The 22556-nt window shown below is 38.4% G+C and overlaps 1 protein-coding gene across 1 annotated transcript in view; it reads right to left on the bottom strand.

Annotated features, from left to right (window-relative positions):
• TBC1D14 (TBC1 domain family member 14) overlaps nucleotides 1–22556 on the bottom strand; it is a 64982-nt gene that overhangs the window by 37871 nt on the left and 4555 nt on the right. The window contains exons 2-3 of the mRNA XM_021550777.3: nucleotides 20935–21670; nucleotides 5523–5643 (exon numbers count right to left, since the gene is read on the bottom strand). Coding sequence (XP_021406452.2) covers nucleotides 5523–5643; nucleotides 20935–21670 — 857 coding nt within the window. The remainder of the gene's footprint in view (nucleotides 1–5522; nucleotides 5644–20934; nucleotides 21671–22556) is intronic.

The following is a 22556-nucleotide window of genomic DNA, read 5'->3' on the forward strand; positions in this document are numbered from 1 at the left end:
TCAGAGAAAGAAGGAGAATTAGAACATAAAATTGGCTACTCTTCCTTCAGAAAGACACTTCAGGAAAAAGCAAAGAAAAAAAGAAAAAATCTAACTTTTCAAAATCCTTACATCTATATCTTCAGGGTTTCCAGTAACACACAGTACCTCAATTGATTTTGCAGAGCTAAAGAACATCAGTTTTGTTTATTGCTGCTAGTGAGCACAGTAAGAGTTAGCCTTTCAAAACCTGTATCTACCCCCATTCTTTAATTTTAGATAAAATAAACTGGAAGATGTATAACTGGATGTATAAACTGGAAGACAGACTAAGAAAACCTTTGGGTCAAGTTTCTCGGGAGCTTGCTTCTGCTTAACACATAATTAGCACAATGAAGTCTAGCAAAGCTTTCTCAATTTTACATGTCAGCAATGGAAATGTTCCAGTCTCCAGTTAGAATAGGCAGTTCCAACACAATATTTAGGGGCACGTGGCGTTATTTCCAGGTTTGCTCTCTACAGACATCTATTTTCATTCAAAAACTCATGGGGGGAGGGGGAATCTGAGAGCCTCCTGTGTGTTGCCAGTGGAAGGTTACTACATGGAAAAAAGTTTTCTAACTACACAAAGAAGTAAGTGTTTAAGTATCCTTCTATTACCACTGGAAGACACAAATACCAGCTGCATGATGGATTCTTACTTAACACAAATGAGAACAAACTTCCATTGATGTATCAGCGGTCATTAATAGTTATAATCTCTAGAACTGAAATTTTGGGGTTAGAAAGAGTTGTGTACTTGATACTCAAAAGTTGATCATTTTTCCATGAATTTGCAGCTTCTTGCATTTAAAAATAAATTTGTGCTATCAGCATTCATATTCCGGTTAATGCTAATTATCAACCTGGGCTACAAAATAACTGTCCCTATTGAGACAAAGAGAACGACTTCAAAGTTACTGCACATCCCCCAAAACATACCACCAGCATTGAAACAGACCCTGTAGCAGAGACCAGCAGCTGACATTGTAACTGCAGTACCAGCTAACCAAGCTTATACTTCTATTCAGTATCTTCACTCATGAAAGCAGATACTTATCCTCCAACACTGCCTGCTATACCTCTTTAGGATCCCTCCATCTTCCACAGCTTTTGATCCCCACAATTTACTAGGCATTTTAGAGAATGAGAAAGCTAAAATAAAAGTTTTAAATCTGGAAAAACATGGAAAAAACCCCTCACTTCCTTTCCACTTTGCAGCTTGTCATAGCTATTTAAACCAATACTCAAAGCTTTCTGTTTTCTATTAGTCTGATGCGTGTAACATATTCTGTACTTTCACATGTTTTTAACATATGGGAAGAAGTTCCAACAGCATCAAAATCAGCACTTTGTCAGCTACACTCTGATAGATTATGATACCTGATTGGATCATATTAAATGATTTCATTATTAAAATACTCAGGAACAATCATCCTGACATAGTATTAAAACCCTTTCATTTACTGTGAATGGAAGCTACTACTCTTGATTTATCTGTTTAAATATGAGAGTATTTTTGTTTTAGGCAGGTGATTTTCAAGACAGGACAAGGGCAACACAGTCTTTGTAGATTAATACAGCCTACTAGAATTGCTGAATGATCTATTTATCTATTATGTTCTTATTGGGGAAAAAGAAAATACTTTTTAGGACATTATCAACATAATAGGTTTCTTTCTTTTTTTTTTTACTTATTTAAATTTACCTACACAGAAGTTAGATGCCCTTCACTTATGATTACAATAAAATAAAGGTATTTATAACTGGATCAGAAGGAAAGACATGAAAGAGCTGTGCATTAAGGCAATTTGTAAGTTTTTGGTTATAATTATTAAGTGGAAGTGATTTACACCTTTACTTCCAGAGAATGTAACAATAATAGGCATAGATTAGACTAACTTTCTAACTATACCTTCTTACACTGCACTTGCTTCCTGTTAAAAAAAAAGGAACTCTGCAACACAGATCTAAATCCTGCCTTTCTGAAGGCTGACAAATAGAAATGAACCCAACAGTGGAGAACATGGGAAGTGACTCATTAACACCCTCAGACTTCTCATGCAGAACACAAAAAATGCACTACACAGCTTCTCACAGCTTCTAGCTTCAAAGTGGCAGTGAAGTCTATGTGCAAACATTCACCCTTATTGGCAGCTCTAGCCATCAGTCACCATGACTTACTGACCCAGGCTACCCAAAGACAAAGTCTGTACAAAGAGGAGACAGTGCTCTATCAGGAGCTGTAGCTCTGGTTCCTGCCACAGCCAGCTGCCAGCTTGAACCAGCCACTTCCCCTCCAAAGCCCCGCAGGGTCCATGGGAATGCAGCAAAGCAGGCTCAGGCAAATGCTCAGAAAAGCTCTGTATTTTTAGCCACTGCTGGCCATCAGCAGAGGCTGCAGATGTGGATGCGGAACAGGGGCAACAGCTCCCCAGGCTGCACAGCTTCCACCCGCACATGGTGCACCAGAGCCTCCACGCACCAGCAGCCTGGGGACTCTGCTCTGCTTTGGGCTTTTTTTAACCTGAAGAAAACACACTGCTTGTAATGGGAGAGTTTGTCACTGTCTGCTTAAAGCCTGGCTTGTAGTAAACTCTTTCCGTATTTCTTGCAGGGTGCTGTTGCTTTGAAATTCTTTTCCATCTAACAGATCCAAGCTAGAAAACAGACTTTGACAAAATCACTTTACTTCATCAACCAGGATTATAGCTTAAATCAAGTGAAAATTTAATTGAATTAAAATTAACTCAATTCAACTTAAGTTGAATTTTAAGTTGAAGTTTTTCCTACAGTAATGTTATAAGCTTTACTGTGCATCCCATAACAAAGTATCACCTGTGAGTCAAGTAATTTATTTTCCTGTTTCAAGAGCTAATTTTCACTTTGTCATGTGCTGCAGAGTGAGCCTCTTCAGTACAACTGATTTTAATTGACTGGAATGTTGACCCCCCCCACACATATAGCCATATCCTAATTATTACAGAAAAATATTTTAGAAAATTACAATCCCCAAGTTAAAAATCACACTTATTTTTAATTATTAAGGAACTGCCATTAATTTTTAAATATTCCAACACAGAATGTCAGCAAATGAGATCATAAAACATTCAGACCTGAATTTTTGAGTAAAGATTGTAATTGAAAGGCCTCAAATGTTTTATGTGCTGAATTTTACCAATATTGAAACTTAAAAAAAATAAAGATATTCCATTGAACTCTTACTGGAATTAATATAGTGACAGCTAAATTGCACAACCCTCATAGGATCAAAGCACACTTGGAAGGGAAAAAAACCCAAAGCTTGCTGATTAAAAATTGATTTTGCTATTATAGAAAAGAAAATTAAAATAAATACACTATATTAAAAAAAAGCTATTTAATTTCACTGGAGAAGAAAGCTACAAAATGTTTCCAGGATATAGCCAAAATCTGGCTTTCCTCTATATGCCCTATTCTTTTAATACACAAAATCTTGACTGGCCACATGCAAACAATCTGTGAAGACAAATCATATGAGAGAAACAACCAAATGATATGCTGGGCTAAGTCTTCTTGAATTTTTAAAGGAATTTCTTTTGAAGAGTAACATTCACTAACAAAACTATAGGGTGAAAAGTAGTTCCAAATAAATGGTATTTACATATACTTCTGTGCTTGCCAAGGTTGAACTGAGTTTCTAAGAGAAACAGTGGCTGCAAGGCTTAGTTCAGTTCTACAGTCTACTGGGAGAGAACTTAACTTCAGTGGTTATTCTTGGTGAAGTTCCGTCATCTGACTGACTTAGTGCATTTTCAAACACCAATTGCAAAAGCAACTGGCATAACCAGTCCTGCTCAAGCAGAATTCCTGAAGAGAACTGATATAAAAAAATTAATCATGCAAACCTCATTGCAAATGCACTTCCAGCTTCTCCAAGATTACTCATCCTGACAGCTTCGAAGTTTCAAAACATTTAACTGGATAAAAACTATACAAAAGTTCTCAGTGACCCAGTAAAACAACCCAGCCTGAGCATATACCAGTATTGTTTCTTTCTCAGAAGACTAATATTCACATATATTTTCAGCATTAAAAACAGGACAAGCAACATCTTAGCTGGAGTGATTTTAATTCCTATATTGTTAAGTTACAGTATGATGCTATATTGTATCTACACTTGTTGAACAAGTGAGTGCTGTCAGAAGAGTTTTTACAGGGCTTGAGAAAGGCTCATGTGCTCAAAAAGCCTGTCTGACCATTGTTTTGGTGAGGGGTCACCTAAATCAGGCTGTGCTTTTAGACAACGCTGAGACTCAATTAATGACTTACAGCTCTACTCATGACTCAAAGTCTACATGTCAAAAATAACTTCAAAAAGCACCAAATCATTTAGGAAGGATTAGTTATTGTTACCCCGGAGGCACTGGAGACAATTGTTTTAGGCTGCAATTTTGCCAAAAAGTCACTAATGGTTGGATGCCATACCACATAATAATTTAATACTGACTGTTTTGTAACAAATTTAATAAGACCATTGAAAGCTGTAATGTAAGACAGTTTGGATGTAAAAGAAAAATATTCACAGTATATATAAGCAACGACCATAAAATGTTGATAAATTATCTACCCATTTATTAAAGAACATGCACTACAATAAAATATACTGCTAAATGTCAAGGTACTGCACTTATTAAACCTCTTCAATTTTGTAATCAAAAACCTTTGGTGAATACTTTAGAACTACTAACTGTGTCAAGACAAGCTGTAGATAAAGTCTGAATTGTTGAGTACAGTGACAAGTTCAAAAAGCTGCCTCAATTTCATCTTAGCAGCCTAACTACAGCTAAGAACAGTCATGACATGTGGATTTCCAGAATACTTTACCCTGAATTAAGCAGCACAATCCTTCAAATCAGCATATGCATTTCAGCAGCTGGTTTTGAAGTTTTACTACATGGTCTCTTTTCATGCAAACATTACAATTCCCACAGTTGTTTGAACAAGGAAGTGACAACTAAAATACAGAAAAAGCTCCAAACATAAAAAAGCTACATGCAGTCCAAAAATCCCAGATCAAGTCAGACAGATTGAAAGAGGCTGTTTTCCTGTCACTGAAAGAGCAGCTCATGACCACACAGCTGGATTTCACAAGATTTTCCCCACTGGAAAGGCAAATAATTTGATTCACTAGCCAAGAACTTGGGTTCATCTGTAGTAGAACCAGTTCTCTGAAATGTTGCTTTCAACAATGGTGGAAAAAAGAGAGTTTCACTTAGGTTTTTTATTCTCTTATGACACTAAGGAAGGCTCTTCATGCCTCACGTACTCAGTGTAATGACCAAGTGGAACACATTCTTCTGAACAGCACTGTTGTAACGGACGTAAAATTTCAACAAAGAGCCCTTTCTGGTACTGAAATTGTGTGTAACTCAAACAAACAGGCTGCACAGTCCTATATATAGATCATAAACTTAACTGGCTTCTCATTCACCATTAATCCTAACACAGAATTAAAAAAATACCTTTTGCATTTTCTTTGGGTCTTTCTGTAAGTTTTCTCCAAGAGGTACTTTTCCAAACAACTTCCATCGCACATCATTTTGTTTTTCCAGTCTTGCACTCTGCTTTCTGGTAAACAAATTTCTAAAAAAAAAAAAAGTTTTATTAAGAAAAATGGTTGATTAATTATAATAAAAAGAAGGATGAACGTTTGCTAACCTTATGTATCCTAATGATATATTCCAACTCCTCTTGTGGTTGTGCTGACAGACACTGTTTCCTAGCTTCAAAAGGTAAATCATGCAGTATTATCACCATGCCAGGCAATGGACTTTGTTAAATTATAACTTTTAGTATATTAAAAAAAGTTCATTTTCCAACCTTCTAAAAGTGGACATCTTTCTTTAGTATTCCTGGAAATCATTCAGCCTCACTCTTTTAAAAACAACTAAGACATTAAACCTTTTGCTGCACAAACATTCTTTACCCACCTGTTACAACACATTACTATCAAAAAAATCACAAAAACCTTGGAGACATAGTACCCTTTCACTGTATTCAATCTGCTTTCACTAGAGATTATTTTTCTAAATAAGCTTAAAAGCAGCTCTCAAAACACATTAATTCTGAATTCTCTCTGAAATGTCTAATACTTAGCTTAAACACTGTAGGAACAATTATAAAACTAGACACAAAGCCACTGAAAAATAGATTAGTTTTATTGACAGTGTTAGTTTTTAATCATAAAGCAATTTGCCAGACTTCCATCTTCACACCACAACTACTTTTTCCAAAACTGGGCACATGATTTTCATTATTTCAATAGCACTCAGCTCCTCCAAGAGCACAGATGTTCTTCTCCTACAGCATGCCTGCATTATTAAAGTAAAATTTTTCTTTTGTCCTACTGTCCAGTTTATCACATATTCAAATATGTCCAGGTTAGTTCTGTTACTTACTCACCTCAAGGCAGGTTTTTCTGGAAACTGACTATTTTTTGCTCCCTCATTCAAAAGAAAAAAATCCATTGAGACAAAAGCATTTTTCCTACTGCAATCAGTAAGGCAGCTCCAGCACCTTCACATCACAGATGCTTCCATTCTGACTTTACTGTTTTTCCTTACAGTTACCACCTTAGTGGCCTGTGTGTTGGTCCACCAAGTACAGATTATTTCTTACATAAAAAATGTGATTGTTTGAGAAATAAAACTTGAGTATATTGAGTTTCACATTCTAGAAAGGCTCAATACATCTCTGGAACAGGAACAACCTAGGTACTAAAAAGTTGTTTTTCTGGGCCACTTTGTATCAGATACCATGAAAAATACCACAGCTACACCAACATTGCTGGAATACAAGAGATATGTTTCCTATGTGAAAAACAATTAAGGTTATAACATCAAAAGTGTGCTGAAACATAAGGTTAATAGTATGCACTGCCATCCTTAAGTATGCATATATTTATACAAATCATCACATACTTCTCTATCACAAGGGTACAGTTACCTTGAAATTCAAACCAAGAACAGATTATCATATCAAAAGATAAGGACAAAGTGTTTATGTACAGAAATCATGCAAGTCAATTACACCTGATGCCAAAGCTAAGCAGTAACTGTACTTCTCCAATCCAAATCCCTTTCAGCTATGCAGAGATTGTAAGGCAACTAAAGCCCAAGAGGATGGATCAGGCAAGTGCTAAATTGTATCTAAGAATAAAAAGGAAAGCATGGCAAAAATAATATAATAAAATCTACTGCATATACAAAGGATACACAATGCCAAACAGACTGGCTGCTCTTGCAAAAGGTTTTTTTTTTTTTTTTTCAGGTTGTTACTACTTCAGAAGCAAGCAAAATCCAGATTCCAAACCATCTTCAGAGAATAAGAACTTCTAGCATCAGGGCCACTGGAAGAGCACTGCAAGGAGGCACATCTTTGTGACAGCCCTGTGCACATTCAAATCTTTTTGCAAGTAAAAGGCTTTTATCACACTTCATTAGCACTGCAAAACCACAAAAATTAAAGGCAATTTTCTCTCTGTCTCTATCCACATTAGAGGTTCCTAGCACAAGTGTATATGCAAGCAACAACTCCTTCAGTCTCCTCTGAGGGATTTTTAGAACAGCAGTAGGTCTTTACCCTCACAGCAAAGTAAAGATGAATTGGAATGATAAATTGTAACAGCTCTCTGCTGCAAGTGCCTGTGTAAAATGAACCAAATCTGAAAAGCCAATCTCACACACTTCCTCTCAATTCAATTCCACAATCCTTTCCCTTTAGCAGCAGCATCACAATAAATAATCTGTTCTACAGCTTATCTAGCAGATGGCACAGCACTTGTTCAGCTCACTCTCCTCTATCCCTACATTCTAGGGCACCAGGCATCTCTTCCTCCCTTTGTACTATGTCGGGGATTTCCAGTCCAGTTTTAATTTAATATATATAATATTGAATTGAAAGCAGCAGGCATGGTCAATATATAAATTGCATTCTGTAGTGTCCTTTTCCTCCACCCTCTGTCTGGGCCTAAATCCCAGTGTTTGGTTGGTGTCCACACTCATTACAAACTCAAGAAAGTCTCAAAATCCCCCAAAGGCTTAACGTTATCAGCAGCCAAAAATCAGAATAACCAGATGTAGAAGAGCAAACTACAATGTGTTCTTGCTTTGACTGAGGACACACAGCATTAAACACTGATCTGCCCCAGACTGAAACACACCAAAGGTAATATATGACTGGATGGCATGGAAGTAATTTGCACCTATTCTGCACCTAATTTGCACCTATTCTGAGAAAACTTAAGGGGAAAAAAAAAAACAACCAACCAAAAAAACCCCAACCTCTCCCCCTCAAAAAAAAAAAAAAAAAAACAAAAACAAAACAACCCCCCCCCCCAAAAAAAAAAAAAAAAAAAAAAAAAAAAAAAAAAAAAAACAAAAAAAAAAAAAAAAAAACACAAAAAACAACCAAAACAACCAAAACAACCAAAAAAAATTATGGAATGTTCTTAGGTTCAATTTCTACAGAGCTTTGCAATAAATCAGGACAACACCACAGGATTCTGTTAAGGCCACTACTTGAGATTCCTGAACTGAAAGTAAACCCTTAAAATATGCAACTGCCTTAGGAGGAAGTTTCTGCCATAGCAGAAAACTCATAGCAAAACCTTTCATTTTTCTGCTGCTACAGCACCAAAAGGAATTATTTTTCTCCTATTTTTACATAGCTCCCTTGGATTTTCAAAAAAGCACTAAGCCATTTCACTTCTAAGCAAATTCACTTAAAAAAATTCCACATTAAAGGTAACTTAAGAAGAGCTTACTAATTGAAAATACATATTAACAAGAAGCAAAACTTCTCTATTTGAAAAAAATACTCTAAACAAACATCTTTACTCCAAAGATGAGCCCAGAAATTCTAGGGTAAAAGATGTCAGAGCTTCATACAAGCATTTTAAGATAACAAAAATAAGTTTGAGATCCTGAATGACATGTCTTGGCTGACATGACTTGAAAGAAAAGATTGCATGCTCATCATCAGTTCAGTTTTACTGTCTTCTTCAAAACTATCAGAACACATCATGATGATCTCCAATAGGGATATTAACAAGAACATCTGACAGGATGAATGATGTCTGCAGTCTCATTAGCATGGAGTCATTAAAGTGTCATGGATTATATCTGCATTCCTGTTGTATGTGCCCACTATTTTACACTAAGTATTTGTAGCTGCTTGTTTTAGAAAAGCCAAACACAGAAGTTAAACTGAGATCAAATTTCAGTTAGAAAACTGCTTTTTCACAGTCTCCTACAAACAGTATTTTGCATCAAACAGCTGTTTAACCTTGTTATTTTAATTGAGCTGTGGAGAGGGATCACCTACCTGAAGAGAAATTAATTCTAACTCCAGAGTTAATTTTTACATACAAAGAACATAATATGGTACAGGACAGAGATAGAACAATCTTTTGCTTGAACATACAGATATTGCATCACCACTCTATACTGATCTACCCAGCTGCCTTTTCTGTGGGGAAAAAGAGGAAGTTAAAACCAAGAGGCAAGTTTAGCAGCATCAGGCAAACCTTATTTTTTAATTAAACTTAAGAAACAATTCCATTTTGGTTCTCTAAGCACTGCTAAAATAAACTTAAATAATAGCTGCTAATATATGTACTACACATGTGTATATTGCCACTCTTTATGTAGCTTTGTATGCTATCATGATCAGGCTAAAGCCTCAATCAAATTTAAAAAATATGGTTCTAAAGATATTAGAACCACATCAATAACAAGTAATCAAGTCAAACCTAGCCATATTGCATCTGTTGGAGCATTTTCAAGCTTTTACTTAAAAAAAAAAATCCAGAATCACCACTGAAGTAGAAAGTTTATCTAGTTCTGTCCAATTCTCTTTCCAAAAAGACAGGAGGTCTGCAACGCAACTGCCAGCAATTACTGCCCTGTGAGGAGCTGAGAGCAGCAGCTTCACAAGTATTCAGCCATTCATTTTTTCCACATTTCAGCTGTGCTTTGTTCCAAGCAAGGTTAGCTACTTCTGTGAAGTCACCTCTTAAGAAGTTATTCCCTTCCACCATGTCCCTCCTGTTCAGTATTCAAACTTATCCACCAAAGCAGCAGCGACAGTGCTGCCACAGCTTCTGTTTCCAAATTACTCCGTCTTGAAGTCAGCTGCAAAGCTCCTTTCCTGAAAAGTCTCAAAGTTTTCTCAAGCCAGGCAGGTTAAACACTGAGCCCATCCAGATATCTCTGAAGTTTGGTACCACCAGAGTCAAGGCACATGTCACTGAAACAACAGGAAAAAAGGACAGGCTCACAGGAGCTGTCAGAGGATGAAGCTGAGCAAGGCAGGCACACACATCCCTCTCTGGGCTTCAGGCAACACACAGTATCTTTTTACCTGAATGCCCATGATATACCAGTTTACTGAAACAAAGGGGTAGGGGAGCTTAGGATTTAGGAGTTTTTACAACTAGAACATTTGGGTTATTCAGAAAATCTGAATTTCAACTTTACTGATGTGACTATTTTGCCAGGGCTCCTTAGAGGAAGTTTTGCAATACTTCAACTACTGGCATGCAACACCAAATCACAACTGCAAGCAATAGAAAAGTGACATGGCATATGCTGCTCTGTGCTAGACTAACATTGACCTAGCACAGAGACAACATCTGCAAGTAAATGGGTTCCTTACTCTTAAAAAGATGGTTGGTGTACAGAAACATGTATGAAAATTGTCTAGAAACTGACCCAGCTCATGCAAACTGATACAATTTCTTATCTGCATTTAACCAACACTAATTTGCAAATACAAGTGAAGTTTTGTTACATGTTTTAAAAATACACACATCATCCTCAGCTCTCAAGATGCATACTCCGAATTTTAATTGTCTTTCAATCAAGGTTATTTTCAGAAGACAAAACAAGTGGAATATCATGCAAATTAACTGCTGGAAGGACTTAACGGTCTCATGAGCACAACAGATGTAAAATAAGGACAGTGGGAAAAATTCAAAAGGTTCAGTTTCGTAGAACAATTTTATTTTGAAAGACGGTTTTTCAAATGAGTATCAGACTAGCATGCATTCCTAAGAAGCAAGACAGATGCAGAGGCAAGTCAAAGTTAATTTCTGCTGCTTCTGAAGAAGACCCTGAAATTCCCCTGATAACTCTAAACTACACAAGGAGAGAGGAGAGAGCACCAAGGTCTTGAACCCCTCAGCCTACCCAAGGCTAAGGCCATGTATATTTAGATAAATAAGCAGATATTAATCATAAGAATCGAGTAAACCCATACTGAGCACATAAGCACTGTAAGACTTAACTCCACAGACATTATTCCACAAGGCACCCAGAAAACTACATTGAAACAGGACATTTTAAATAATGTACAGCACCTATTAAGCAAAAAATACATTAAGATAAATTTATCAAGTATTTTCTTCATTGTCAGCAAAAATGTCCAGCTTCCTTATCTGATGTAGTATTAATTCAATTAACACAGCACCTATTAAGCAAAAAATACATTAAGTTAGATTTATTAAGTATTTGCTGCACTGTCAGCAAAAATGTCCAGCCTCCTTATCTGATGTAGAATTAATTCAATTAACACTCTCTAGGAAACATTCTCAACATTGCTTTCTTCTCATCTTCCAGTGACCCTTTCTGTTCAGTACTAATCATAAGTTTTGCAGCTTACCAATAAACAGAAGATTCTTACCTCTAGATATTCCTAATTTGCTCACTTACTTTTCAGAGACTGAGAAAAAAAAACTCAAATCAGCAACATTCTGTTCTATCAAATGAATTTTTGTTACCTGATTAGTGAAGGAACAAGACTGACACATAAATCACGATGACTGGAGAACTGATGGACTTGAGAAGGCATAGCTGTCAAGAGACCCACCAAAGTCTCCTGAAATGCCCTAAATCTACATTCTCCAAAGGGAAAAGCAACAATTGGTGCCCATGACACAGTAATGCTGGTTTCCAGAAATAATTCACTAGATGCAGTTCTTACACGCTCTGCTCTCAAACCCAGATCACCTCTCAGTTAACCTATACATCAAAACAACCAACAGACAGGACAACATCAAAAAATTTCAAGTTCTTTGGCTCCAGTCAAGAACCTTATGCTTTGAATAAGATTACAAAATTACATACAAAAGCAGGGATTGCAGAATTTTGTCTCTGGAAGATTGCCAAAGGTCAGACTAAAGGAAGAATGATACTTGGTTTATGGATAAACAAATCAACTGAAATAAAGCCAGACAGCCTATAAGCTGACTTGCCTATGAAAGAGGTAACTAATCACAGAACTATGTTTTATAAATTCCTACCACAATTTATAAAGAAAGTTTTCCAGCTACTAACATTCTAGTATGTTCAGTAAGAATCAAAAACAGTAACACTTCACAGTGTAACAGACACCTGCAGGTCTGGAAAAAAGACTTCCACAGCTGAGAGAAGCAGTAATACAATATAAGTTAGGATACCTGATAGCTTTCAATAAGGGAACTTGGAAATTTCTCTAGATTTCTGGGGAAAAGAACAAGATTTAATAAACTATTTATAAAAACTACAGTATTCTGCATTTATCTTCCTTTTAACAGGTTCCCCTCATTTTACAGGGGAACAAAGCAATGCTGACTGCACTGAAGTATCCAAGACATGAAAAGATAAATCAGGCAGTAATCCTGCAAGTTCAGCTTTAGAACTGGTTGCAGCAAGCCAAGAACTATTTTTCACATGAATAATGCATAGTGCTGGTCTACCATGCAAATACTGAAGAATTCTGAGAAACTGGAGTTTCAGCAAGGAAGGACTGTCACACAAAATCAACACTCAGGTCCAACTTCAAACTAATACATTAGCATCAACCAGCTAAAATTAATGATCATTTTCTAGCTGGCCAAATTCCCAGTTATCCTCATATTATCAGAGTAATTGAAAATTCCATTCCTAAAATCTGAAAGTAGATTTCTTCATCGATTTGAAGCACTATTACCACATAAATAAAAAAACAGACTACATGAAATGTCATCCTAAGCAGAAAGCTGAACCCAGGTAAGCTCCAAGACCTTGCAGCAGTAGAGATTAAATATGGACCTGGCTGCATTAAGATCAAAAGGAAAAAGTGGATAAAAGCTCTGCCTGTATCTGTATGTAGTGTGGGGATCCTGGACTACAACAAAGAGATCAAAAACTGGAGGAAGTCCAATAGATGACCACTATGATGGCCAGGTGCTGAGGCCTACAGCATACAAGCAGGGATGTAGACAAAGATGTTTTCATTTAGTCTGGATGACCATCCTCCGAGATGCAATGAGGAAACAACCCCAAGGAGGAACAAACCCCAAGCTGCTGCAAGGCATGTTTCAAATGGATAAAAGGGCAGGGGGAAAAAAAATGTCATCATCACAGTGGCAGAAAATAAATCCTGAATTGTGCAGCCCAAAGAGGTTAACTCCAAGCTTGGATGCACTCACAACAACTGCACGGGGTCCGAGGAACACACTCTGGCACTGACGCCAGCCCTGCTGAGCAGGGGCTTATGCACAGTGCTCCAGAAATCCCTCCTGAGCTGAGCTGCTCTGAGATTCCACTCACAAAAGGCTCCTGCTCACAAAGGGGAGTCCAGCACCAAGTACGTGCTATGTCCCTTCAGCTGCTGCCAAGTTCTTGTGTTTATTCTGTCAGCTCCAAGGTGTAAATGACCCTAATATTTACTGTAGCTTTTTTTTTTTAATTATTATTCTTATGATATAGCTGGAGAACTTTGGAGGCACCTAATGACTAAAAAGAGAGGCTTAACACAAATAAGAAATGGATTCAGAAAATTTATAGTTTCCATATACCAGTTCTGTTAATAAAATTCTACATAAGTTAATATTGACTCTAATTCTTCCACAGATTATGTAACACAGGAAGCGATACTGTATAAATCAAAACATCAAGGAGCAAAAATTATATTTATTCCATTCTATTTTACCTTTCTCACTGCATTTTTCAGGAAAGAAAAAGTCAGCTGAACATTAAACAGTACTTTGATCAGAGAGAGAGATAGAGCACCACACAGCAGTAATTGTGCTGATACTCTCAATTCCCCATGTCATCTTCTTCTCACAGCTCCTTCTAACAAAGGAAAAGATCAGTAAAGCTCTTGCAAATTAAATGAAGATGCAAAGACCATCTAACCCACCCATTCACTAAACCTTCATAGAGACAGTGAATCAGAATGAAAACAGAACTTAATTTCATTCATCTGAATTAGCTTCTGAAGTCTCATGCACATCTATGAGAAACTTTTGTAGTTATCACTCTTTTTATTCAAAAGAAGTGTATGCAGCACTCTATTTGGGTTTGCATGGCAAAATTTTGGTAGTGGGGGCCTACAGGAGTGGCTGGTGTGAAAAGCAGTCAGAGGCTTCCCCCATGCCCAAGAGAGCCAATGCCAGCTGGCTCCAGGACAAACCTGCCATTGGTCAAGGCTGAGTCCAGTCGAGACAGTGGTAGCTTCCCTGGCATAACAGTTCAGAGGGGAAAAACTTTGCTGCACAACAGCAGCAGCCAGAAAAGAGGAGTGAGACTGTGTGAGAGGAACAGCCCTGCAGACACCAAGGTCAGTGCAGAAGGAGGGGCAGGAGGTGCTCCAAGTGCCAGAGCAGAGGTTCCCCTGCAGCCCCTTGAGCAGCCCATGGTGAGGCAGCTGTGCCCCAGCAGCCCATGGAGGTTCAGGATGGAGCAGAGATCCACCTGCAGCCCATGGGGGAACCCACAGTGGAGCACGTGGATGCCTGAAGAAGGCTGACCCTGTGAGAACTGGAGCAGGCTCCTGGCAGCACCTGTGACCCCATGGAATGAGGGGCTCGAGCATGTTGCAGCAGGTTTGCTGGCAGGACTTCTGACCCGACAAGAGAAGGTAGGCTGGGGGGAGTATTACAGCTCAATGCTGCAAACAACATTCAATACTCATCTATGCTACAAATTTCATTCACCAGCCATATCAGACTTCTGTAATGCTTCCTACCAGCCACTAGAAAAGAAATATGCATGTTTCACCTGCTTTTAAGTAAAAACTAGACCACATGAAGTCCTCACTTACTGCATAGTTTTGTACAGTTACTAAAAAAACTTCAAAACTCAAAGTATCACTGAGCAGTTTTTCATTTAGCTTCCATGATGAATAAATAAGTCCAAGAAACCTCTTTGTTTAAAGTCTTGTTTGTGTAAAAATGTTTCCAGTTAGTCAACAGCAAAACTAAGATGTTAATCTACTAAAGTAACTTCCCTTTATTCTAAAGAGCCACATCTCAAAATTTAGTGAAAAGTTTAAGGCAGAACCAAAAGAACTATAATTGTAGAGAGTTACATTATCCCACACAAAAAGGGAAAATAAGGATTGCAATTAATTTAGACAGTTTCAGTTCAACACCTAGTGGAGAACAGGCCACATGACAAAGTTCAAAACTTCATTCTCTGAGTAAGACAGGAATTCTGAAAACCATATCGTATAATTTTCAACCTTTATCAAAAGCAAAAGCTGTTAGCTCTGTAGAATTCCAACTTTCCACCTGTGGAGGATCTGTTTTGAGAGAGAATGTTTATTTCAGAGAATTCTGCTGATTTCTTCTGTTTCACACAGAGACGGGATAGTATATACAGGCAGGGAGAGGACTTTTAATCTGTCAGTTCAGAACTATCAAATAAGAACTATCCAAAACCACACTGTGAAGACTGAAGCACCTTTCAGATGAGCACACCTGAAGGCCTCACAGGCTGCTGAAATACTGCTGCCAGCATCCTGTGTTAAATGGATCCTCAGTGGCTATGCTGCTTCCCACAGCACCAAAGCATGAGCTTGCTTGGCCTCCGCTTCCCACAGCACCAAAGCATGAGCTTGCTTGGCCTCCTCTCTTCCCAGCCCTTTTAGCCACCTGCTATTGGCAACAATTTGTTAGAAACACATCCAGATAAAGCAGCAGGGAAGGACAAAACTGCCACTCAATTATTCTCTTCTCTCCAACAAGGCAGTGAATCCTGTGGGGCCAGACAACCACAGTCCTTGGGAGCCCAGCCCACAGCAGGGCAGGGAAGCAGCCTGTGCTGGGTGGCTGTGCAGGGTTCCTCCATCACAGGCTGGCTTTCTGGAGTCCTTCCCATCAGCTTCTGGACAACTCCACCTGCAGCTCAGTTTGGTTTTGCTCATTTGTGGTTTGAACAGTGAACTTCTACCTGCCCCCACAGTGCATCCAGCTCTTTCTGTTCCTTCCCCTACACACTTCAGTCCTATAGTCAGCCTGTCTCTTCCTGAACAGCCAATACTCTAAGAGGCTTCACTGAACAGAAACTTGCATAGAACAGGAGACAGCATCATAACTAATATCTCAGATTAGTCAACTGAAATTATTTTCACAATTTTTCTTCCCTCCTGTGGTCAGTGAATTCCCATTTTTGGAGACATGAAAGTGGGAAATTAACACTACAATGATCTCTGTCATTCTACCTTCCTTTTAACACCAAAATTAGAGAAGTACAATAAGCTGTCCTCTCATTAAAAGCAACAAACAACATCATGAAAGGGTCCTATCCATTAACACAGATGACCAACTTTTGCCATTGATGGACCCAATTCCTGAATTCAGAACTCCAAATTATGTGTGACCAGTAATCTCAAAACATGGGTGTACATATGTGATATAAACATAATAAATTCACATTATTTCAGACCTAAAACAGTTACTGAAAGCAGTAGCTACTATTTTGAAAATTAAGACTTTTGTCTTATCAGATTACAAGTAGTACATGCTTCTACATATGGTATAGGATGCCAATCTTGCTCCAGAAGCTTTCTTCCAGAAATGCAGAAATTCTTTGTAAATAGTAAAATGTAATGTTCTTCTTAAAGCCCTTTATTTTATGTGTAGTCCCTATACTCCTTACAGTCTTCCTGACATTCAAATACTTAGAACAATCGGATCAAAAATTTCTAGGAGTAGCCTGAAAAGAAAGAAGACCCAGATTCTTGGGAAAACAGACAATATCCATGGCACTGGACTAAGTAAAGACTTAGGCTGGTTATAATCCATTAAAATGACACAAACTGCCTGGCTGATCATTTAACTGTACATAGTCCTAACCCCTTTATGGTCATTCTCTGTGTAAGCACAAAGATCCTCATTCTCAGTGTCCAAAATGATAGTTGAAAATGATAAATGAAAAGGGCAACTTCTGCAGTAAGATCACTACAGTCCTGATTCAACAAAGCTGCTTAAAATCCACACATTTAAAGTTTCAGCACTACTGTACAAAGTAAAGTCCAAAGGTAAAACTCATTAACCCACACTACTCTGGGTCAATAAGGCAAAAGAGCAGACAAGTCACCAACTCTCTAGTCTCCCACCCAGTTATTTGCTCACACTAGTTTTCAAACCAAGTTCCTGCATATATTCAAATGAAGGAAGTTAATTCCAACTCAGGGTTACATGAAAGACCTCTGGGCTTTTAAAGCTAATACAAGTGACACTTGAAAACAACCAACAAGCCAGGTTTTTTTGTCAGCAGTCAGCATTACAGCTTCTTTCAGAAGCAGTAATTCATTTTCATATGCTGACCTGGAGCCTAATGAGAGCACTGTACCTGTGGTGCCTTAAGCTCTTCCAAGAGGAAAGCTGTGCTTAAGCAAGAAAGCGGCCTCTTTCTCACTTTTGATCTTCCTGGCCGCACCCAAAGATGCACCCAGCAGCCTGAGGAAACAACCAGACCTTATGGATACTCAAACTGCTGAAGACACAAACTGAAACAGAGAAGCAGTCCTGGAAACTTTCTACACCATAGTGTTCAAGGAGGCAGCGCAGCAGCACTTCATTCCCAAGTGATTTTGAAGGTGCCAAAACTGAAGGAAATAAGCCAACAGCATTCCCTTTTTCTTTGATCTCTTCTACAACTCATTTTGTAAATGCAGTCTCAAACCAAAACTTCTTAACAGACCACAGAACTGACATGGAATATACAACCTTGTGCACAGTGCACATGCATACAGTTTCAAAAGGAAAAACAAATGTACAGAGTGCCAAAAAATAACTTTATATTCTAAAGCAACCACTTCTCTAAGCATTTTCTTGGTACTGAGAAAGACTAGCTGATACGTAAGTAGCTTAAGCACATGTGACCAAGCACTGGAGGCATCCAATTATTGTCAGTATTATCTCTACAGGCAGCCACAAATCTTAACTGACATGTCAAGGTCAAGTTTACTCTGATAAGATCAGAGAAATTAGCACATCCTCAGAGGCCAGATGGGGTTCAGTGCAAGAAGAGATGCCATTTCAAGAAGCAAGGTTTCTCCCTTTTACCAAATATCAACAACTTGTGCAAAAAATTAAGCTGACTCATCTTTGCTCTGAATGGCTCAAACCTGTATCCTGTTACCCAGAGAAGCCCTCAAAGAGCTAAACCTGCAGATTAAGACTGAGTCTCTGCACTGCAGTCCTACCCCATGACCGTGAGGCTGCTGGAAGGCTGTGTACAAAGCACTCGGGTGTCATTATTCCATGCTGTACATATGTGTGCCAGCCACTGGCCAAAGCCAAGACAATTTGGCTTTCTCCTACCATGGTTCATGCCCGGTTTTCTAAAGTGAAGTTTATTCACTCACTGTGAGACTGAATCACAACTTTCAGCACAAAGTACAGTGCTAAGAACAGACTCCTTCCTGGGACTTTGTTTATAACTCACCACTGCAGCACTTGGAACAAACTGCTTTAGGAAACTCCCTCTCAGCAAGCTGGTCTTTCACAATACTGTTCCAAATGCCTCCTATTCATCTCACACTGCACACAAACCCCCATACAGAGTACAGGGTGAGCTGGGTAGGAAGGCCTCCAGAAAGCAGCTACTTTCAAACAAAACACTGGAAGACCCAGGTTCATTTACTTCAGTATCAGTGTAAGTCCTGGGAATCCAAGGAGCCCACAGGAACTCCAGGGAACAGGGAGTTTTCAAACCCACAGATGGCAGATTACAAACACCAACAAAAACTAGCAACGACATGTTTTGAACCTTTACAATGCTGACAGTGTAAATATAAATAGTACTCCCTGTGGCACAGAACAACCTCCGAGGCTCCCTGCTTGTTCAATACCTGTGAAACACAACCACCAGGTCTCACAACATGAGACAGATGCATATGGGGGTGTGGTGTGCAAGTACAGACAAAAAGTGGGCAGCTCTTGTTTCCAAAACAGAGCAGGAAGTGGATGCCAAAGAAGAGGATATTCAAGGTCAGGTTACAGACTGAGCACCTGGAACTTCAAAGCCGATCATCTAGTTTGAACTTAATCCTCATATTCTTACAATGACATCACCCAGTGACCAAGATTATCTGTTCCCCATTTAAAAGGCAGTAATGACAGCCTTTTGTTTCCTGGCATTCAGTGTACCTGCGAAGATTCAGGTGCAAAAGATCAGTCAAGTGAGTACTGCAGTTTCTGCAACACTGGTAAAACCACCACAGACTACACTAGAACAGAACTAGGACACATGACTTGCTTTGTTGGATAAGAAAAGTTGAGAAGCAATTAAACATCTTACTCTGAGTAGGGTCTAAATGTGCCTGTTCCACTGTGCTTCCTTGCAGGATGAAGGACAGCATTTGTTTGAGTTAGCAGTTGTGCTACCAGAATGGGTAACAAAAGTTTATGCTTTGAAGAGTCGAAAAGCCTCCTGCTTCAGAATTAAGTCTGGTTCCATGGCAACACACAGACAAGGGTCCACAAAAGCATCAGCACCTCGAACATGACTGATTTGCACATGGCTTCAGCTAGAACTGGAGTTCTGCTGCACAGTACTTTAACCTCAAAATAAAAATCAACAAAGGCTTCAGTCAGCTTAGTAGGTCTAAACAAATTGATTTTCTTAAGCTTTGCAAATAAGGCAGCCTTTCAAAGAATGATTTTTGCCAATTCTTTATGTATTTTATTAGCCTACTTATCTCATGCAAAAAATAAATTGTATGAGGAAAGACATACTAGCTGAAGCCATGTGAAAAACAGGTTATTTAAAGCCCACTCTGCTTGATGTCTAAAATTTCTTTCTAGAACAATTTATCTAAATATAGCAAAAATCAGAGGATATAACTTAAAAGTAAGAAATATTATGAAGGCCTTACAAAACTTAAAAAAAAGAACCCACTAGCAAACAGCTCAACCCCTCAAAAGTAGATTAGTCCTCTTCCTTATTCCCCACTTCCCTGGGGTATCTGCATTTAGAACCTTTTAATTCATACAAAGACCACATTTAGAAACTGCTTTGGGTAGCCAATGCCATTATTTCAACAAGTGGGTGACACAATGTCATGTTTTCATTCCATACAAAAATTAAAGAAAAGGATATTAAAAAAACAGTAACTGAGATTTGGAAACATCAGAATAGTCACACCAAGTGCTGGTAAAGTATTTATATTTTAAGCTTCATACCCTTAGAATGATCAATAAAATATTCCTTATGATACTTATGAATCTTCAGATGTCAAAGTTCTTTAATACAGGTATGGATTCTACCTATATTTATCTCTTTATGTGACACAAGATTAAAGATCTTGGCCAAAATCACAAAAGATTGGAGAAGCCACTGTTCAGAAGAAAAGAAGACCTTGTTCAGAAATCCTTTTACTGCAATATAGAAGGAATCTTCCAAGATTTAAGATACTTCCATATGCCATAAACATAATATAGAGTAGGATGCAGAGCCTTAGACCCCAGCAATATTTGCCTATTTACTCATGACTGAAAAAATATGTTAATACCGATCTAAATTAAAACACCAAGCTATTATATCTTTCAAAGATATCAAACAGCACCTTTCTCCCAAGATCTTACATAATCCATTAAAATATATTTTATGGAAACATTACCTGGCAAAGAAGTTTGTAAAAGGTCCCAGTATTTTCCGTTTACTGTCCACGTCTGTCTCATGACAATACTGCTGCTGGTTCTGGTCACTGCTGTCTCTAGAGGAATTCAGGGTAACATCCGAAAAGTGCGCCTCGTCAGTCTCGAGATTCACAATTGCACTTGAACTGCTTGTGACCACAAAGTCCAAAATGTCTTCATTGCTAACTGATAAAGTTGTTGACAGTTCTGTGCTAAGACTAGACACACTACAAACAGAGATATCATCACTGCGATTTAGAGTTTTTGAGGTTGGACTATAAAGTTTGACAGTGTCATACCCAGTTCTCGGGAAAGTCGAGGATTTTCGCACGGAGTGGTCAGGCTCAGCAGTCAGCGAAAGCGGAGGCACATACGGCGGCAGCATGCACGCGCTCTGGAAAGCCCTGTCAGGCACAAGTTCAGGTTCCGATTGCTTTCTCTTCACATTCAACACACTGCAGTGAACAGGCTCTGGATTTCCTATTTCTAGAGTTGGAATACCAGAATCCACTGATTTAAGGCTATGACAATCTTCTAAAGCACTGGACAGCAGGCCAGGTCCATACTCAGGCAATGAGATACCTCTTGTGGTCCCAGAGTTCAAGTTTTGAAGGCCCTGGATACTGCTGCCCACTCTTGCATCCAGAATTCCCACGAACGTCAAACCATTTAAAGAGCTGGATAAATTTGCTTCGGATGTCTTGGCCCAGCTGGTAACTGGTTAAAAAGAAAGATAAGATTAGGATTTTGCAGGAAGTTTGTGGTTTGTTCTTGACTGTTTGTTTTGTAGGGTTGGTTTTTTTTCATGGTTTTTTTTTTTTTTTTTTTAATGCACTTAGTCCTATCCTAATTTAGGCATTTAATTAAAAATTATTTGTCTTCTCTTGCAGATAATTACTATCCCTTCACCCAGCATGAACAACCAGGACAAGTGCAACTTAAATTAGGCTTCTAGAAAATGTGAAGCATGAAAAGCTTTTCATAAGCAGTTTGTGTGCCCATGTTTGCTTCTTATGCATCTCCTGAGAGTGAAATTGCATACTATAAAACCTGCAGTATTTTAATGTTCCCTGTCAATATTGAGGCAAATATATGAGATTTATTTTTATACAGTCATAAATTCATATTCACTGATGTCACAGGGCTACCATACACTTGCTTCCATACACTTAGAACAGATTCCAAAGTGTTTGTTTAAACAGAATTTCTCAGCATTCTTCTGGAAACCATAAAACTCATAATAAACTTGTCACAGAAGAGAATGCATTATGTATCATTGTTTCATTAAGGAAGAAATGCAAAATCTGAACAGCTATAAAGCTATCCACAGAGTCAATGTTTTGACAGTGCACACAATGCACTTCATCAGTGCACATCCAGTAACAATGACATTTGCAAATACATTTACTGCATGCAGGGACTGTGATCCTCCATCCATGCTGTCTCCCCGGGGGCTGCCAGCAGGTCAGTTAATCCAGTCAGTGCCCCACTTCCAGTCTGAATCTCAATGTCCTGCAAAGCAAGGGCTGCCAAACAGGAGTTACAGGCTGGATGCACCCAACTCAGTAGTAGCTTTCATACACCTGGAATGCCATCAGGACTA

This window comes from Lonchura striata, chromosome 4, assembly GCF_046129695.1.
Source record: "Lonchura striata isolate bLonStr1 chromosome 4, bLonStr1.mat, whole genome shotgun sequence".
Classification (NCBI taxonomy): domain Eukaryota; kingdom Metazoa; phylum Chordata; class Aves; order Passeriformes; family Estrildidae; genus Lonchura; species Lonchura striata.